The following is a 19,774-nucleotide window of genomic DNA, read 5'->3' as shown; positions in this document are numbered from 1 at the left end:
GAAGGATATTACATAGGTCTCTATTCCTATTTTTCAAAAAAAATTAGCAGCAGATGTTACTTTACTAATGATTTGGTCCTGGTGGAATTTAGTATCTTTTGCACAGCGTGGATAAAAAAGCCAGATTTGTTTTATAAATTTTAAATCAAGAGAAGGTCTAAACCTTCTCTTGATAATACGAACAGCTTGTTAGCACGTACAGTTTATCAGGGGCTATTAGCCTCGATCCCCACTTTTATTTCCGTACAAGTTTTCAAATGAAAATTCTATCATACATACAGAAGTTCGCCTACCCTGTTTACAGAATCGTTGTCACAGTCCTTCAGATACAGTCACGAATTTTCAAAAAATCAGCAAACTTCCATTTTTTACCCTGTAGAGTTCCTCACTTTGTAATTTTAAATTAATGTTGAAAGTGAAGAATCTTAAGAACTAGACAGCGAATAATCACTCAAGTTCGGGTGACAAGAAACAACAAGATAACTAACCCTTTATTATTCCAAGACAGGGTAACTAATCCTTTATTATTCCAGTAAGACAGGGTAACTAACCCTTTATTATTTCAATAAGATTTAACAAAACTCCGCCTGGGAGTGTACAAACAAAGCCGACACTCGGGCTTAAGAGACTAAAAATTAAACTAAAACTAAGATTAACTAAAGAAATATAGCCGAAGCTATCAAGATTCAAATCGAGTTGGCCCCTTAACTTATTTGACTACGAAGCTTAGCAAGGGCCTGAGTACGGCCGAGCGTAATAACAGCTTTGAGAGAGAGTGGCCAAAAGGGCAGACGAGCGTAAATCAGAAACTCTGACTCTGTAAGTAACTTCGTGGTTTAAATACCGCTCCTCCTCATTAAATATTCAGCAAGATTCCAAAACTAAGTTCTGGCCGGAAGTAGTAAGTTGAAGTTAAAAATTTGACAGGAAAGGAACTTTAACTTAAAAATTTAACTATGAATGATTTCGCAGGGAATTCTAATTTTGATATTATGCTCTACCATATATATTGGAAGTTTATATTTCATATATTTTCATTAAGATCCTTACAAATTTTAGAAAGAAAATATAGCAAGAAAAGTTTTATTGAAACAGAAACAGGACTTCGTTTTACGGATTTCTACTTTTGAGGTCATTTTTCGAATAAATAAGTTATTCATATCTATATTTAATTAAATAACACATGTGTTTTATTCTGAAACAATACATTAGCAATAATTACAATATAGCTAATTATCTGAACGTAAAATAGCTTTAGTGCATTTCCGTTCATTATTAAATAATAGAAAATTTCTCAAGATATGAAATACGGTTTAAAAATGAAATTTTTTTTGTATCTGTTACTTTTAATCTGTTACGGTTGCGGTCCTTTGTGAATTTTGAATTTTCAGTCAGTCGAGATGCCAACAATTCACCTACTTTGAATAACTTAGGGTTTTTGGTACTGAAAATACTTGCTATTAAAACTTGGTATTGAAAATTTTAAGTTAAAAAAGCTTTAAAATATATTTAGGAACCATCTTTGTTTCTATTTCAAAGAACATTTGGTTATACGAAAATTTACATTTTACTGATTTGAAACCTTTCAAATCACATATAAATATCTTTTCTTTTATATTTAACTTTGTGCTTTCGTGTCGCGAAACTTAATCTGTAAATATTTATGCTTTTTTGATGAGAACATTGCATTTTTCTGAAGTTATTATCGAACTTTTAACAGAGTGATTTGCCTCATGCGGATGGTGAAAGGGACAAATTATTGGATTCTTTCTGCAGCTATCAGGCCAAGAAAAATCCAGCTTCCGACAGCGATCCCAATCACTGGGACATCGCTCTTTATATCTCTGGGTAAGAATAAAGTTAAGAATTGATTATTATTTATTTTCTTATCACATAAATCTCCATATGGTTTTCAATCACGGTATGGATTTATAAAATAACGTATTAAAATTTCTAGTTTGACGGCAGAAATTTTCGTGCCCCGTTTTATTATGTTACAGCATGACGAGATTTATCATACCTGCGGTTTAACAAAGTAATAATACTCAGAAGTTAATTTCCCTTTCGGCGTAACATAGGATCTTTATCTTTTAACCTAAAGTTTAAATTATGGATCTTTATCTTTCAACTATCTCCCTAGCACAGGATCTTTATCTTTTAACCTAACGTTTAATTTTTTAAAGTCTTTGTTTTTTTTTTTATTTCAGTTCTTCTTACAAATGTACTGATAATATTTCAGCGTGGTCAGTGTCCTGTTATTGTTTTATTTCTTCTTCAACTAGTTAACCATAAGGATTCCTTAGGAATCCCAGAAACGTAACGGTGGATCCAGGTTTGTTACGAATCAATGCAAAGTACTGCGGGCTGTGATTAAAAGTTACTCAATGTAGGGTTGAAATCACCATTTCGTTAACGATCAAGCTACGGCCTGTATTGGATACATCTTGTATTTCGGATAAGATGTGCTCTGATTCATTTGAAATGCTTAAAACACAGAAGAAGGAAGAGCCTATAGTCTCAGCAACCATGTGACCTTTCTTTACCAGCCTTTCTCCCCGGGGGTCGATGTAGAGAATTCTGCGAAGCTACTGGCTAGGACCTAGGCAGTCTCGGCCACGGGGGTATACAATATATGATCTTGGTGGTTCTGAAGGCTCTGGAAAAGGTCACTCATTGGCCGGCCTCGGAGTCTGGCATGTCCTAAGCGGTTGGATCCGTAGCCGGGGGGGATATCCCCCCGGTTTGCTGGGTAACGGCCTTCTGCGACGGGCTCGCCCATGCGACTGGCAGGTAGCAATTGACGACCAGTGCTGCCTGGTGATTTTATTTCCAGGTGGTGCGCTGCTCCTTGGAGGGGTAATAGTAGAGGTTGAACCTCCACGACGTGCCCCAAAGGGGGGTGGACCCATAGCGTAATTGAATTTATGGAACGGGGAACACCCAAAGGTTGTTGTTGTTGTTTACCAGCCTTCTATTACTATATCATGAAAGTCTTCAGCAATATCTGTCGTGGTGACTTCAGCTGGATGTCCAGAGCATATTTCATCTTTAGTGCAGATTCCATGATATTTAAAAACCATTTATCCAAACTTAAATCGTCTTCCACTGTAACCTGCAAAATACCTGCGAATTTAAACTTGGGGGAATTTCCTTTCGAGGAAGAACGTTACAGTGGAACTGGCAAAAGAAGTAATTTCCACATATGGATCCATTTGACTTCTCAAAGGACACGACACCAACCCAACCAATCAACCAACCTGTGAACTTCATCCAGTTCCGCTTCTCTTTAAATAAAGATGCTTTATTGATTGCCCGAATCTCTTGTTTTTACTCCATGTTTTTGTTTAAACTGTTATAACGTTTGGTTCAATCGTCTGTAAAACGTGAACAACTCTTTGCTATTGGTTGAAATTTTGTCAGACTAATTAAAAAAGTAACCAAAATTGCAATAACAACCTTGCATTTGGCGTACATATATTAAAACACTCAATCGATTTCGAGGGCAGCTTAAAGTCCCTCCTCATCAGGAGAACGAAATTACTAGAAAGGGGAAAAAAGAAGAAAAATAAAGCATCGGCAGAGGAGTCTCAGAGACACGTGGTCGTTATCAGCACTGCACGTAGTCGTGACTGGATTTTGAATCAGAGTTGCACTGGACGTCTACTTTTACTGAGCCAGGCTATCTGATCAAACATATAACACAAAGACTAAAACGAAAAAAAAAAAAAAAAGAATCAGTGAAGTCAAAAAAATAGGGAGCGAGGGGCAACTGCACCTTCCCGCACCAAGTTTGAACATCGAAAGAGTAACATCTATTAGTCATGAAGCCACTTGATCAATTGCGATGCTATCTCATAGAAATTTACAAGTTTTCGAATAATGGTCTTCGTATGCCATCATATGTAAAATACTTAACCCAAATAAAATGAAAATTAAAGAAATACGCTTCTTCACTTTACAAATCAAAAGTAAATGTAAATCACTTTACAAAACTGCTTATAAATATCCCCCCTTTTCTAAAACAGAAACACTTTTTCAATCTTTTTGATAGGTTCATTTCTTGGTATAAGAAATAAAAATACACGAAAACAATTAATATAAATGGCGACTATAATTCTGAAATTTCTTCTTATAGGTTGAATTTTTATTCAATGGAAAAAGGAAAGAAGAACGGTGTTACAATGGGTGAGTTCAGCTTTTATTAAGTTTTATTGCCACAGAAGCGTTTTAAGATAGTTTTTTTATTAATCTATTTTGCACTACCATACGTAGCTGTTGAAGTTGAACTAATTGGGTAAAACATAAAGCTTTAGATTAAAAAAGTACAAAATTAATTGCATGTAAATTCGAACTTCAGAGTAAAGGGCTTCGACCAGTGTTTTTTTTCATGTATTTTTTTACGTTAAAAAATCTGCAGTCAATGTTATGCCAATTTAACTTTTGAAATACATTCGTTTCTTTTGTGTATAGAATGGAAATATTCATTTTAATTTCGAAAATCTGTAGCTGTGCTTCAAATGAGTTTTTATCATAAATTATTCAAACGAGTTTTGGTTTTCAGTAAAGATGGTTATTAGTCCAAAGGGATTGGAATCCCGAAGGACTATTAGTTTCGTTTTGGCATTTTGCGTCGGACTCATAAATGTCGGTTCACTTTTCAAACTGTTGCCACAAAATGTTAGAGTCCTGCATTATATTTGAAGAAATTAAATAATGAAAAATCTGCATAAATGTATGTATATTTCTCGTATTGTGATAAAACAACGGTACATAGAGTCATCGAATTTTGAATAACGTAATCCTCCAACGAATATGAGCATGTGGAAGACCAAATTTGAAATTTGAAATTTGTTTTATGATCGATTTCCTATTTTTTTAAAACTTTGACGAATTTTTGATTAACAAACTCAAGGATTTCAAAGCGAGCAATGGCAACGTTGTGCAGAAAAAACATTTTTATCTCCAGCGCGTGAGTCTCTGTATCGGAAATTCTAAAGATATGCTCGTTTTAAAACTATTTTGCGATATTGCTGTTGTACTGGATCTTATGGTTTAAGTGCGAGGAACATGATATTTAATAAAGAAAGGTAACACACAAAATGTTAAAAAACGCCCCGTTGGACGTAATTTAAAATCTGGAACATTTCAGATTTTTTTTTTTTTTTTTTTTAGATTTAACTTCTTTGATAATGATCTTAGACATGCACTTCAAACTGCAAAAATTGAATGCAGAATTTAGCGTACAAAATGATGCAGGAAATTTTATAAAATCAGTTCGGGAAGATTTCGAAAATGAAAGTTATCCGTATTTTTGCATGATCATCGCAGAGAAAGCGTTACTTCAGCTAATTACTGATTTAACACTATGGGTGTGTTGAGATATCATATTCAAAGTTTCAAACAGAATTTCATTCGTGCAGCTTCAAACTGACTTCCAGCTCTTAACTGCTAGCTGTTGTCGTATAGAATTGTCCTGTTGTGTGTCGCACTTTTTAAATATCAGCAAACTTCTAGATCTCTAACGAAACGACTAATTATGACCAACCAACATATCTGTGTCCTGTCCAATGCTCAACCCTTGTTCTCAGTTCAAAGTGACCTGTCTCGAATAATTATTTTGGTGAGTTCAGCGCATGGACGGAACCAAGACTGAAGGACTGTTCAGAGATGCAGCTACATATCCACAGATACATTTTTTTCTTCGCCATTGTTTTTTTTTCGCCTTTCTGAACGATATTAACCCTTTGTGGCGCAGTGTGTTCGGTCTGGACACACCTAAAAATTTCCTTCTATACGCACAGAAAAATTGAATGAAAAAGGATTTATAGGTTACTACAGGTTAATCTGAACCTTCTTTATTTATAGTAGATGGCAGCTCAACACAAACCATCTCATGCATATATTTTAGCCATGTTTAGTTTTTTAAGACCCTCATTTTTCAAAGAAATCTTCCAGATTTTTTTAGGGTATAAAAGGAATTTCTATGTTATTTTTTGGCTTATGCTAATATACTTATTCTATATTAGTTTTAAATTTTTACCTTGAAATCTTGCCTAAAATCAAACGGCGAACCCTAGGTGTGCCCAGACCGGGCTCACCGATCATCTAGGACAACTGAAAGTCTGTATTCTTTGTTTCTCGGCATCTCATCGGTCAGTTCATTGACAGGAATGCTTGTTTCAGCACTCTTTTCGAAGATCTATTCAATCAGTGTGCCCTCTTGGGGCACACCCACAGAATTAAAAGATAAGTGCTATCTTGCTATCTTCACAAAATTTTACTTGTGTACTCCTCTAGGCCTCATTAGACTGCCTACCTTTATATATATATATATATATATATATATATAAACTCCGACTTTAAAAGGGAGCGTACCGGAAAGGGTTAACCAAGAAGGTGATGTAATTGCTAACGCTAGGAATAATAAATGACAACTAAAATAGGTAATTCATACTTTAAAACTCATTCATCTCATAATTAACATCAAAACAATTTACAGAGTGCAAATCATAAAATTAGATCATCGTAATAGTAAATCATATAACATTTTATAGACTCTATAAGGATTTTAAGTTTCACTAATGTTTATTTTATTTTAAACTTTGCTATCCTCTCTTATTTTCCATTTCCAGCCAGAATAAGCGAGAGTAGGAATTTTTATGCTAATGAGTTTGCAACTGTAAAAGGCATATAAGAAGTGGCTTCTAGCCAAGAGAGAGTCTTCATGCTGCCCTGCTACGCGCGTGTTTTTCAGTCAGTTCGTGTCTGCTTTTAAAGACAGAACTTAGTTCCTGCTGATATACTAGATGTATTGTAGTATTTGCATTTAGCTCACTATACACGTCTAATTTTACTATTTAATTTTTATTTTTTTTTTACTATTTATTTATTTTTACTTTAATTAATTAAATTATTTTTTACTATTTTTAATTTTACTATTTATATTTTACTAATACTAGTAGTTATTTTTTTAATACGTCTGACAGTGTGGGAGCTCCTGTACCGCTGTGGGAAATAAAAGTGTAAGTTAACCCTTCTTCACTTGTGTTGTCTGTTTCACGCAGACACGAACATAGCTTGAGTAAGCTCCCTGTTCCCACTCAGGATTGCACTGATGTTTCCCAACTCAATTAGTAGGAACAGTAGTCCTGACAACTGTATTATTGAAATCCTAAAATTCACAATTTCAAATATATAGAATTAACATATTTCCTGATATTAAAAACAAAATTTTAAAACTTAGGATTCCATTTACAAATCTTTATAAGGTATTTTCCGTCTCATGCATGCCTTCGTGGTGTAACAGTAGCACACTTGGCGCGTATTCGAGAAGTCCAGGTTCGAGTCTCAGCGAGGGCATTGCTCATTTTTCAAGTTTCCAGCATCAGAATAACCTAATGACTCTACAACCATACACAGCTATAGAATAAAGCATAATCAAATTAAATATTTTAACATTTTCCAATGTCTTCAGGTAATGAATTAGTATTCTCGTGTGTTAGCAGTTCGTATAGAGTTTGTGAATAAATTTCTCTGGAGAACAAAGATGTTAAACAAAAATCTGTAACCTTTTCTTACAACCCTCAAGCAGCTACAATTTTCGCAATCAAAGATATCCGAAGCAAATCATAAATACTTTCATCAATTTATATCCCATATATAAATAGTATAGTGAATATTAAAAAAAAAGTATAGTAACACTTAACGCTCTGTAAACTTGAACATCGATCAGCTGACAGCGTCCATGGTACACACATTCGCCTTTTCTAATACAGGGTGGGCAAAATGAAATCGGCTCGGTTAATAGTTTGATGAACGGGAGAACGTCCCATTACAGAAAATGCTGGAAATGTTCAACGTTGACGTCGATACAGCGCTGTGCTCGGTTTATAAAACTGTGAAGCACGTGTACCAGCTTTGCCTGAGGGATAACAGCAATAGCGTCTTCAATGTTCTGCTGTAGCTCTTGCAGTCAGTGTCTGAGGATTATTTGAGTACACCTGACCCGTCAGTTTGTAAGGATCTTAAGTTTTATTAACGTTTATTTTATTTTAAAACTTTAAAACTTTACTCTCTTATTTTCCACTTGCGTCCAGAATTAAATGTATTAACTTGGTTATGCAAATTGTACTTGCCAACGCCCAAGTATTTAAGTTGTGGCTTTTCCCCAAGAGTTAGAGGGAGAGGGAAAGTGAGCCGTCTTGCCACTGTATTCCGCACGAGTTTCCACAATCAGCTGTTGTCTGCCTTTACGACCAGAGGTTTAGTCCTCTTGATATTTAAAACATATTGTAGTTTCGGCAGTATGCGTACTACATACGTAATAATTTAAAAGGCCAGTCTTAGTGCTAAGACTGGCAATTGTGTAAAGCACTCAAAGTTAACTCTTATTTTTAGTTAGCTAGTAATTTTTATATTTTTACGTTCAGATCACAAGTGGTTGGTATTTGTATCCCGAAGTGCGGGAGCCCCTGTAATATCGTGGACAATAAAAGGTAAAGTTAATCCTTCCTGCTTGTGTCGTCCATTCTACACATATTTGAACATAGCTTGAGTAAGCTCCCTATTCCTATTAAGGAAACGCAATATTCGCGAAGCAAATTAAAAGATATATAAGTCCTGACAGTGGCGCCTGAACTAGAAGGGTGTTGGATAAGGTTTCTTCACACCCAGGATTTGGCGATTGAGTCTCCGGAAAATCCCAGTCACCTTTTAATAAAGGGAGTATATAAGGTATTTCTCCCACTTTCCTAGCGTGCCTTCGTGGTTCTGCACGCTGGGCCGGTATTCCAGAGGTCCGTGGTTCGATTTCCGAAGAAAGCGTTTGCTAATTTTTCATCTCTCCGGCTTCCAAAAAATCCTAATGTCTCTACAAGTTTTCCGCACAGGTAAAAATCGGACAGGTATGCGAGAGAGAGCGTACACACGACACAGCATGCACGGTTACAGAGCGTGCGCAGACATGTGACAGCAACCAATGGTTACATCGACCTCACCAGTGACCATTTCAAGCCTTTTCTATAAAGAGAACTGCTTCCGTTCGTGAACAAGGGCGCATTCTGTGTCAGGATTCGAATTATTTTTCCAGGTCGGTTTTATTGTGACCACCCCGTGTAAGATTAACTAAATTTGCTGTAGTGTAAGTTGAATTAGAAATGAAACAAAAGGAAAATACAATGAACAAAAATTAAACTTTAGTGTTGTATAAAAAATATTATAAAGTTGTTCAAAAATATTAGTTTAGAAGGAAAAAAAAAATAAGCGTTATATTTTCAAAGTTTCACAGGACTAGTTTCAATGGTTTTACCGAACATCATCCTCAGCTGCAAAAGCGCAAATGAACGAGATAAGATATAATGATTAGACAAGATAAGAAAGCCTGGACAGGAGATAAGCTACTGGCGCCTTCTGTTGATCCAAAAAAATCTTCCATTGGTGAACTGGATTTTCTAGAGGCATTTCACATTAAAAAAATCTCTCTTTTCTAGTGACCGACCCTAATTCCAATCCATCTTTGCCTTCAGCCTTTAAAGAAACTATGTTTGAGTTCTGGTTTCATCAACAGATGGCGCCAGTAGCTTACCTCCTGTCAAGGCTTTCTTATCTTATCTAATCATTATATCTTATCTCGTTCATCTGCGCTTTTGCAACTGAGGATGATGGTTCGGTAAAACCATCGAAACTAGTCCTGTGAAACTTTGAAAATATAACGCTGACTTTTGTTGTTTGACTTCTAAATCAATATTTGTTCGGCGTGTTATTGTATCTTAATTGTTCAAAAATATCAATGGATGGTGATGCCCAGTTTCTTTTACTTATGTGCCCTCCATACTTAATTTCTAGGTCTTGCTCCGGTAGGTGGTGTCTGCATGAAAGAGCACTCGTGCGTTATTGCTGAGTTTGGAACTGTGAGTGATGATGGTCGTCCTTATCCTTCAGCAGGTCTGCTGTCTACTTACGTGGCAGCACATGAGATTGGACACAAGTAAGTTCTCTGTTTGATATCTTTGGCTTGTAGTAACCACTTAAAACAGAATATTTTTGAAGCCGTGGTTAATCTTCTTTCTTTCTTTTTTTTTGGCTGTAAATGGTGGCGTCTCTAAAGCTGGGCTCATTTTATGTAAAGCGAATGCTTTTAGCCGTTTAGGAAATATTTTATGGTAATATTGTCAAACTGTTATTGAGCCAATGCTATATTGTCCAAAATTTTACCCAAATTAACGTTTAACCCACAACAACTAGCAGTGTTTTATTTAGAGAACTTCTTTGTGCTATGAGATGCTCTGATAGATTAAGTGATTAGTGATGCTGGTTTCTGTATCTTTGGACCCGCGTTTGAATAACGGAGAAGGCTCAGATATTTGCAAGTGCTCAGTTTTTTGCGATATGCGGTCACCTAAAATATTGGTGAGCCAAACGTCATCTGGAGTAGTTTCGTGGCAGGAGAAGAAGGCGGAGCCACGGTGTCCTTCAATAAAATAAGATGGAGATCTCCAGTTAGTGCTATAGGCGTTACACCTATAAAACCATTTACGAAATTCTATTGTCCTGCCCACTTTCTATCGCATAATGTACAAGTGTCATTTTCAGTATTTCATTGTCATATTTAGTATTAATGTATGAGTGTTTAAGTGTACCATTTGTACTAATATATGTATAGCCACGTAAGGTAATACACTATTAGGTGTAATCATTAATTGTCATCGTTCACAATGATGCACAATTTTCATTCTCAGTGTATTATTTCTGTCAACGTATAGGTATGTATGTATCATTTTTATTGATGTGTGCATAGCCCAGTAGTGCGAATGCACAGTAATACGGATGATGGTGATAAATACAATACATGATTATGTGTTTTTATTTATCGCCATTATTCGTATTACTATACATGTGTCGTTGTCAGACTTTCATTGCTATTACTGCATAACTGTTTATGCATATCATTTCTAGTAGTTTATGTATAGTCATACAGGATGATACACGATTACTTGTAATCGTTATTTGTCATCTTCTGCATTAATGCGCCAGTTGTATTATCAGTGTATCATTTCTTTTAATGTATAAATGCTTATTGTTTGCCTATCTCATTAACCACTCAGGCCAATACACATATGTATCCAGTGTACCTATACCAGCCAATGTACTTATGTATGAAATTTTTATTAATTGTACGCTGAAGCATATATGAATACGCCCTTGTTTAGCCACGTCAAAACCTCCTATTCTGCATTAATAAATTCCCGATGCAGCCCTAGAGGGAAGCCGCAAGGGTTGTGTTGTTTTAGATAGGTGCGGGAACCGGACGACATTCGATTTGTCATATAAAGCCTTCCGGATGTCCGGGCCTTGCATTCACCTGTCCTGCCCCTTTTTACTGTCCTATAATATCCTGTAATCAGTGAATAATTTAATTCTGATTCTTACAAGTATTTAATTGACAATGAGATGGAATAATTCCAGGGATGAATACCATTACCTACCATATCCGTTTTCGTTTGATTTTAGTTGATTGCACACTAGTGCTATTTGTCTAAGGGGAGGAGTGCCTTCGTAGATGACTTTCTAAGAAAAACTGGCTCGTATACACTTTACAGATGGGAAAACCACGAAAAAGGCCCATGCAGCGAGCCCGTTCACCGTGAAACTACGACGAGTCGAACCCAGGTGTGAACTGCTAGTGTTCAGCGATTTTACCGTTCGGCCACTGGTGCACACTTGTTATATTGGAGATGCTTCATCGAAAATGTTCATCTGCGATAAATTATTCCTTCTACGCTGAATTCAAAGAGAAAGAAGTTTTAGAGTAAATACTTGGATTTCAAATAAGCAATAAATTATGATTTGAAAATCAATAACTGAAATTATATTGAGCAGAGCTTGCTTGCATTGTATTCACAGCGCTCGAGAAAAATAACTTTGCGCTATTTAATCATAAATAAATGAGAAAATTCAACTTAAAAATCAATAGACATAAGTAATAAAATATCGCTAACTACAGTTTCGTTGGAGCTGATCCTGATTTTTATCAAAGTGTCACTGAAACGGTGAACTTAGCAGAAGCTATAATGCTTCACGCTGAATTTGAAATATTAGGTTCGGTTGATTTTGGTTTGGTTTATTAGATTACGGCAAAGCACCCGAGGGCTATCTGCCTTAAGGGAGGGATGCCTTCGTGGAGGACTTTTTAAGGAAAACTGGCTCGTATACACATTACACATGAGAAAAACCACGAAAACACCCATGCAGCTAGCCCGTTCGTGGCATTCGAACCTCGAACCGAACTACCAGTGTTCAGCGACGTTACCGCTCGGTCGCTGGTGGGCGCGAAATACTGAGTTTGAAGCAAAGAGGTTGGGGGCTAGGGTAGATTCGCAAACTGAAAGTTCCAGTTTTTATCGAAATGATGGACTATTGCTAAAAATTGTTCCCTTTCTGATATTTTCTTGCTTATTTAGGCTATTTGTACGTTAATTTTTTCATTCATTTACATTTGGATAATTTAGATAGATATAAAGTCAATGTGCAATGAGTACTTTCTGATTATTTGCCTTCCCTGTTTCAACTTTCGGTAGAATTTCCGGTTTTTGGCATATTTTTGGGTCTATACCCGACAATAAATAAATCAGCATTTGCATGTCAAATACATATTTTGAGTACACTCGGATTAACATATTGTTAAACAGTATCCACCGGCTATGAAAATATAAATATTGAGTATACATTTTTTTCCCTCAAATTTCTTCCTGGAAGTCCTTATCTTCTGATCTTCTATCTGTCCGTACTATTTACTTTCTGTTGCATATATAAACCTGTACAATTCAACGCAAAACGCGCGAAAGAATTAATTGGATGTTCAACAGTCTTTTATCTCATATTAATACAACTATTTCTCTTCATAATATAACATCGCAAATATTGAGTATGCAAATATCTCTCTCAATCATGACATTCAAGCAATTACTCATTCTTTTAACTTCTTATACCTACCAGCGTAATCATATTTTTGAAGTTATTAAAGGGGAAAAAATTGCCTTTTCAAACGTTAGAAAGTTTCAAGAGACGCATATTATGATCCTACAGTTGACTGTGTTATTAAGAGACCAAGAAAGATACATCATAATGCCAAATGGTAGTTAATGGTTTTTTTCCAGACTCTCAACTTATTTATTTTACTCGCAAAGATCGGACTCTGTGTCTCTCGTTTTAGGAACTTGTTTTTAAGTTTCATTCAGTGAATATCTGCACTCACTCAGTGTTCAACTCTTCATTCCACGTTTACGGGCGTCGCGTCTTGCGCTTCACTATTAACACACCAATGGCCCTCGACACTTTTCCAAACTTACGAGTAAAAATAATCAATGCGTGATAGGCTAGTTTTTTTTTTTTTATTATTTATTACGTGCTCCGCCCTTAGGCACTACACGGAAAGGGAGGGATGCCCCGTGGAGGTCTTTTTAAGGGAAACTGTCTCGTATCCACGTTACACATGGGGAAAACCACGAAAACGCCCATGCAGCCAGCCCGTTCGCCGGGACTCGAACCCGGAAACGAACTACCAGTGTTCAGCGGCTTTTACCGCTCGGCCGCTGGTAGGCCGTGATAGGCTAGTTGTACCAAGAAGATCCAAGCAAAAATATTTCTTCTTAAGCTGTAAAGGTAGCCAGACAAATGTTTTCGCCAATTCACAAGATTGCCAATGAGTTGGCCACTTAGCGGATACTAAGCTGAAAGTACCCTGCAATATGTCTGCAATCAATTTAGTATATTATAAATACTAATATTTATATTCTTACCACCTTCTTCTCACCTTTTGCCTTTAGCTTAGGAATGTTTCATGATGGGCCTCCGAATAATAACTGTCCGACTAATGGTCACGTGATGTCTCCGAGTAGAGGAACCAAAGGAGAGACTACCTGGTCTACCTGCAGCTCCAAAGTTTTGGAAAAATCAGAGTGAGTAACCCCCATAGCTCATATTTGTTTTTGGCTTTTATTTGTCAGTAAAAAGTAAAATGTTACTGATCTTCGGAATATGGTAACGGGCTATTTGGCGACGGTTTTTGTGACGATAAAGATTGCTAGCTGGGAGTCTGAAGATGATGAACAGTAATCCGAAAATTTCGGGGTAATATTTGACATACAAGAAAAAATGGTGCCGAATATGATTCATTCATTAACTAAATAACATATATTTTTTCACTCAGTTTTATCGATTTTAATGAATACGTTCTATAATTTAAATTTTATTTATTTTCAACCATTTTAAAGTTTGGTTAGGAATTAATTTTTTAAAGATATCATAGTTGCTAATAAAACAGGCAAATCCACAACCCTGTATTCGGTGTAGATTTTGTAAATTTGTTGGGATTTTACAAAATTTACTCCGAATACGAGGTTGTTGATTTCCCCGTTTTATTTTCCACGTCGGCGTGCTTCTCTTGCATCTTTATCATAGTTGCTAATTTAGAGAATATGCTAGTACTTATTATTTTTAATTCTAACTCTTTTCACAATCATTAATTACAGTTTTCTTACTAAAATATATATATAAAATTCATAATAATTTATAATAAGAAAATTTTCCATATACCATCTCCAAGGTACACAAATTCAATTTAAAACCATGAATGAAAAAAAATTTAGTTAGAATTTTAATTAGAATTTTTCAATCCTTCTTGCTTAAAAACATAAAAATCTGCTAAGAAAAATCTTTAATCGCAAAAATACCAAAACCAAAAGTAAACATTTTAAATATTGAAAAATTAGCTATTGTCATTGATCGCAGATTAATCGACTTATCAAGGGGATAACTAATCTACCATCAATTAACAACAACTAAATTAAGAGAGTTTCTCATCTTACTTGCAAGTAAGCATCGAATTATTTGCTAGATACAAATCAGAAGTCACAATTAATACTCAATCCAATTGTATCAATCAATTAACGCAGTCGTAGATATTTAACAATTGAGCTCGTAGTTTATCAATCTAGTCTTGGACTCACTCCTGCTAACACATCTTTTATTTGTATTTTTAACTTTATTATTAAACACACCCTTTTTTCCTACTTTCGAGACTTAAAATTCAACAATAGGTAGGTCTTCACTTATTTAATAGGTATACGACGCTGAAGTCTTTACCTATCTATATTTGTCCTTAGTAGGTATCCAAAAAGTGAAAATAAATCTAAATGTTGGAACATACCTGTGTACTTGAAGTACTGCATGACATCCCATGTCGAAGCATGTAACAGTGGCATAACTTGCGCTAAATAGCGATTTAACCTATCTGAAGCATAACGTTCTTATCGTAAAAGCAATTCAGTATATCTGTAGCATAAAACTTTTGGCATAACTTTCTCCTCGTAGTTGCTACGGCTGTAGCGTCCTTCTTCCTCCGTGTCAAAATTCAACAGTAAAAACACAAAATGTTTAAAAGCCTTAAAGTTTTACTTTTAGAATACTGAATTAAGTGCTGCCATATATCTCTCTGTTTTTCCCACTTTTTAGTCCAAAGGGGCTTTGTCCCTGAAGGAGTATTGTTTTCTTTTTGCGATTTTGCGTTTGTTCACTATAAATGTCCGTTTCACTTTTCAAACTGTTGCCACCAAATGTTAGAGTTTTGCATTATATTTGAAAAAAATTAAATAATGAAAAATCTGCATTAAATGTATGTATGTTTCTCGCATTGTGATAAAACAACGGTACATAGAGCCATCGAATTTTGAATGACGTAATTCTACTGCGAATATGGGCATGTGGAAGACCAAATTTGAAATTTAGAATTTGTTTTATTGTCGATTTCATATTTTGTAAAATTTTAACGAATTTTCGATTAACAAACCCAAGGATTTCAAAGGGAGCCATGGCAACGTTGTACAGAAAAAAACATTTTTATCTGCAGCGCTGAGACTATGTATCGGAAATTATAAAGATATGCTCAATTTAAAATTATCTTGCGATATTGCTGTTGAACTGAATTTCATGGTTTAAGTGCGAAGAAAATGATAGTTAATAAATAAATGTAACACACAAAATGTTAAAAAAACGCCCCTTTGAACGTAGTTTAAAATCTGAAACCTTTCAGAATATTTTTTTTTCTGTTTTTCTCAATTTATCCTATCAATGTCCAGTTTTCCTAGTAAGGAGGCTTACACAAATATTTTGACTTTTTATTACAAACTTTTGTGTTTTTTGACTTTATTAAACATAACTTTCTTCTCTCTTACGCCATATAAAACGCAACAGCAAAATTACAAAATACTTAAAAGAAACATATTTTTATTATTCAAGATAGCGTGTTAATTACCATTGCCGGTACTATTCCGTTTTGAGGACCGTAAAAAAATTGCAGCGAAAATATATGCACAAAAGCGCCAAATCTAGCGTACGCGCTGATTTCAGATTGCGTAAGTTGATATAGTTCTATATTTCTTAAGACGCCATTGAAATATTAGTTTAATTTTTAAATCCTTTTTTGATATCCTATGGTTTTAACAATTTGGGAATTGCCCATGACGAAAAGTCTGTAGAATTTTGAGTAAAGTGCAGAATCCAACACTGCTTGACGCGTTTTTAAAAATTTCTCATATTCTATCCATGTACACATCGACCTATTTTCACTTAAAAAGTAAAAGAAAATTGACAAAAATGCAATTCTTTTTACCCTTGTAAAAAGCGGCAAACAAATAAGTGTATGATTCCGAACTTTACCGAGAAAATTTGCATAGAAAAGGCATCATTCATTATAGAAAATTATGTTTGAACAACCAAAGAGATGAAATTATGCTTTAGAGAAATTGTGCTTATGCATTTTTTTTATTCGGTAGCGAAATAGCGATGCAGGCATCCATTCAGTTATGTTTAGCAGTTTTTATATAAATTACAAAAATGATCTGAAATAGTTATTTACTCTTTTGCTTCCATTCAGTCATGTTTAGCCTTTTTTATATAAATTATAATAATAAAAAAGTATTATACGAAATTAACATTTCATCTAAACTAAATGATCAATCTTAGATAGTTATTTACTATTATACTTCCTTTTTTGCGTTAGGGTTGCCACAATTATTTTTGGCAGCACTGGCGTCAACAATAGTTTGGCGATTTTTTACGGTCCTCAAAACCGAATAGTACCCCATTGCCTTTTCCATATTCACTCTATTATTTTTAAAAACTAATGTATGGTAATAAGACTTGCTGGGAAAATCGGTACTTTTCCGTTTCGCCGGCGCAAATTTCGTCAAGAAGACTTTATTGGCGAAAACACATGGTATTTAAAAAAAAAAAAAAAAAAAAAAAAAAAAAAAAAAAAAAGACAAATGTTAGTTTTAAGAATTTTTTATTTTGAAGGTATAAACATTTTAATGTCGTTTAAAATTTCTTAAAAAAGCCAATAAATAAAGATAAAAAATTTGTAAAAAGACATTAAGAATTTACTATGCTTTCATCATACAACATCCTGATTCGCCGACTCATATCACGTGACCCCAAGTGATCTCATCTCACGTAAACTACGATACAAAAATTTAGTTCTCTCGGTAATTATCTACCGAGAGTTAATTTAAAGTTAAATCTTAATTTGGAATACAAGTTTAAATGCAAGAATTATTTCAATTCGTACGAATAGCTTAATCAGAAATTATGTGGATCTCTTCGCTAGTGGATTCTAATTAGAACTGATGAATTTAACCCTTGCCTTTTCTATATTTTAGCCATTGGATGAGCTGTGTGATTGCATCCTAATTGACTTAATTACCGAATAGCCTTAGGGCATAAAATTGAACTATGTGGTAAAAATTCTATGTAATTGTATGCCAGTATTGGAAAAAAAAAAAAAAAAAAAAAAGAAAAAAAAAAAAAAAAACAATCAATCTGATAAGAAATGGCTGAGACTTATTTTGAAAATGTAAAAGTTAAAGGAAAAGGTTACCAGCGAGGATATTTCGTTTTGCATCGGTTGTGCCATTACTGGCGACTTTATCGCTTGCGCCGACAAAAAGGAAAAATACCGAAAAATCCTTTTATTTGAAACATAATACAGAGAACAAAGTGGGAATCGAAGCTAATGACACCTCAAACTAATGACCTGCTAAATAAATTGTTTGTGCCGGGGTGGGTTAGTCGCCAAATTTTCGCCAATTTAACAGAAGCCCCAAATTCACCGAAAATACTATATTATGTATATTCTTACTCATAAAAGTCTAAATTTTCAGGAAGAAATGCTTGTTGGATGCACCTCAGGGATCGCCTTCTAAAGGCAGGGACCATTCTAAGTATGAAGAAAAGCCCGGACAAGTTTGGGACGCTCATGATCAGTGCAAAATCTTTCTTCGAGATGAGGATGCGACACTCTTCAATGAGACCGTTATTTCGGTGAGAAAAATAACATTTTTTCTTCTTGCAGACTTTAGAATGCTGTCGTTTTATGACATGAAAACATGAACAGACTCATGAAAAAATCTCTTCTAAATCCATTTTAAATCTACTTTACAATTCGTTTTCGGAAAAAGAGTCTTTTATTCTGTCCGTACGTACAAATGTCACACAAAAACATCGTTTAAATTGATTCGAGAGCGGTGAAAATAGATATTTTCGTTGAAATATGATACTCGAAATTTTTCGCGATTACAATACTTCCTTTAGGAAGAATACTGTTTATATATAACCTATAGTTTATATAGATTGTAACAATATACTGCGGCGAGCGGATTGTTTCAAAATACAATTCAGACATTTTAAAATTTAATGTTAAAATGGATTTTCGTACGTATCTTCATTAAACGGAAAACTAAAAATCTCGGAATTTTTCTATTCATATAGAGCAAAGAAAATCTTTGAAATTATGGTAATAAGAGATTTGTAACGCTATTTCTGATTTTGCTTTGCAAAATCGCTCGATTTTTTTATCATTTGAAGTAAACAATTGTTGGAAATAAAACAGCGATTATTTATTGGCAAAAGGAAAAAAAAATTTTTCAATTTAACATTTTGATTGATAACATGCCGTTGAGAATAAAAATATGAAAGTGGAAAAAATACATAAAATAAGATATTTATTTAAAACTCATAAAATAATGAATGCACAAAAGTAGAAAAATAATCTGTCATATAGTTTAACGGGAGCAAGAGATTAAATACTTCTCTTTATAAGATTTATCTATAATTCTGTATAATGAATAGTAAAAGCGTCGGTGCCTATTTAACAAAATATAATAATACCAATGCATTGTCAGAAGCATAAAGCATTAACTTTATATATTCATCTAAAATGCCCCGCACTTTTATTATTCGTGATATAAAACTGTAGATGTATGGCTTAAAGAGAATTATTTTATTTTTTACTCCCGGTTACGACAAATTATATTACTACTTACAGTTCATTCATTATTTTAAATGAAAGCTTATTTTACAAAACTTTTATTTATTTTTTACTAGCAGTTATGCGGCCAGCCTTCGTCTGGCTTTTAAATGTACCGGAAAGATACCTGAAGGCAATACCAAACGTTAAATTTAAAAACTGCGCAGAATTTTACTCTACGGAACAACTTCATAAAAAAAAAAAAAAAAAAAAAAAAAAAAAAAAAAAATTAAAAAAACAATCTATTACATACAACAAAATTACAATGAAATAAGCAATATCCCTTAATACAAATATTAATTATCCTAATAAATAAATCAACCAGCTTCCCGTTGTCTTCTCTCAACAAACGTTCAGTATCCAAGAGAAACATTAAATTAAAAAACTGCACAGAATTATCTCCCTCATTTTTCC

At 34.4% G+C, this 19,774-nt stretch overlaps 1 protein-coding gene across 1 annotated transcript in view; it reads left to right on the top strand.

The window, feature by feature from the left end:
- Nucleotides 1-19,774, top strand: part of LOC118182921 (A disintegrin and metalloproteinase with thrombospondin motifs adt-1-like) — a 62,835-nt gene that overhangs the window by 29,982 nt on the left and 13,079 nt on the right. The window contains exons 8-12 of the mRNA XM_085814150.1: nt 1,721-1,848; nt 4,136-4,185; nt 9,844-9,985; nt 13,824-13,955; nt 18,216-18,375. Of these exons, the coding sequence (XP_085670276.1) occupies nt 1,721-1,848; nt 4,136-4,185; nt 9,844-9,985; nt 13,824-13,955; nt 18,216-18,375 (612 nt within the window). The remainder of the gene's footprint in view (nt 1-1,720; nt 1,849-4,135; nt 4,186-9,843; nt 9,986-13,823; nt 13,956-18,215; nt 18,376-19,774) is intronic.

Source organism: Stegodyphus dumicola, chromosome 3, assembly GCF_044657685.1.
Source record: "Stegodyphus dumicola isolate Sdum_Otavi_A_Nest chromosome 3, ASM4465768v1".
NCBI classification, from domain to species: domain Eukaryota; kingdom Metazoa; phylum Arthropoda; class Arachnida; order Araneae; family Eresidae; genus Stegodyphus; species Stegodyphus dumicola.
This window is presented reverse-complemented; position numbering and strand designations above follow the sequence as displayed.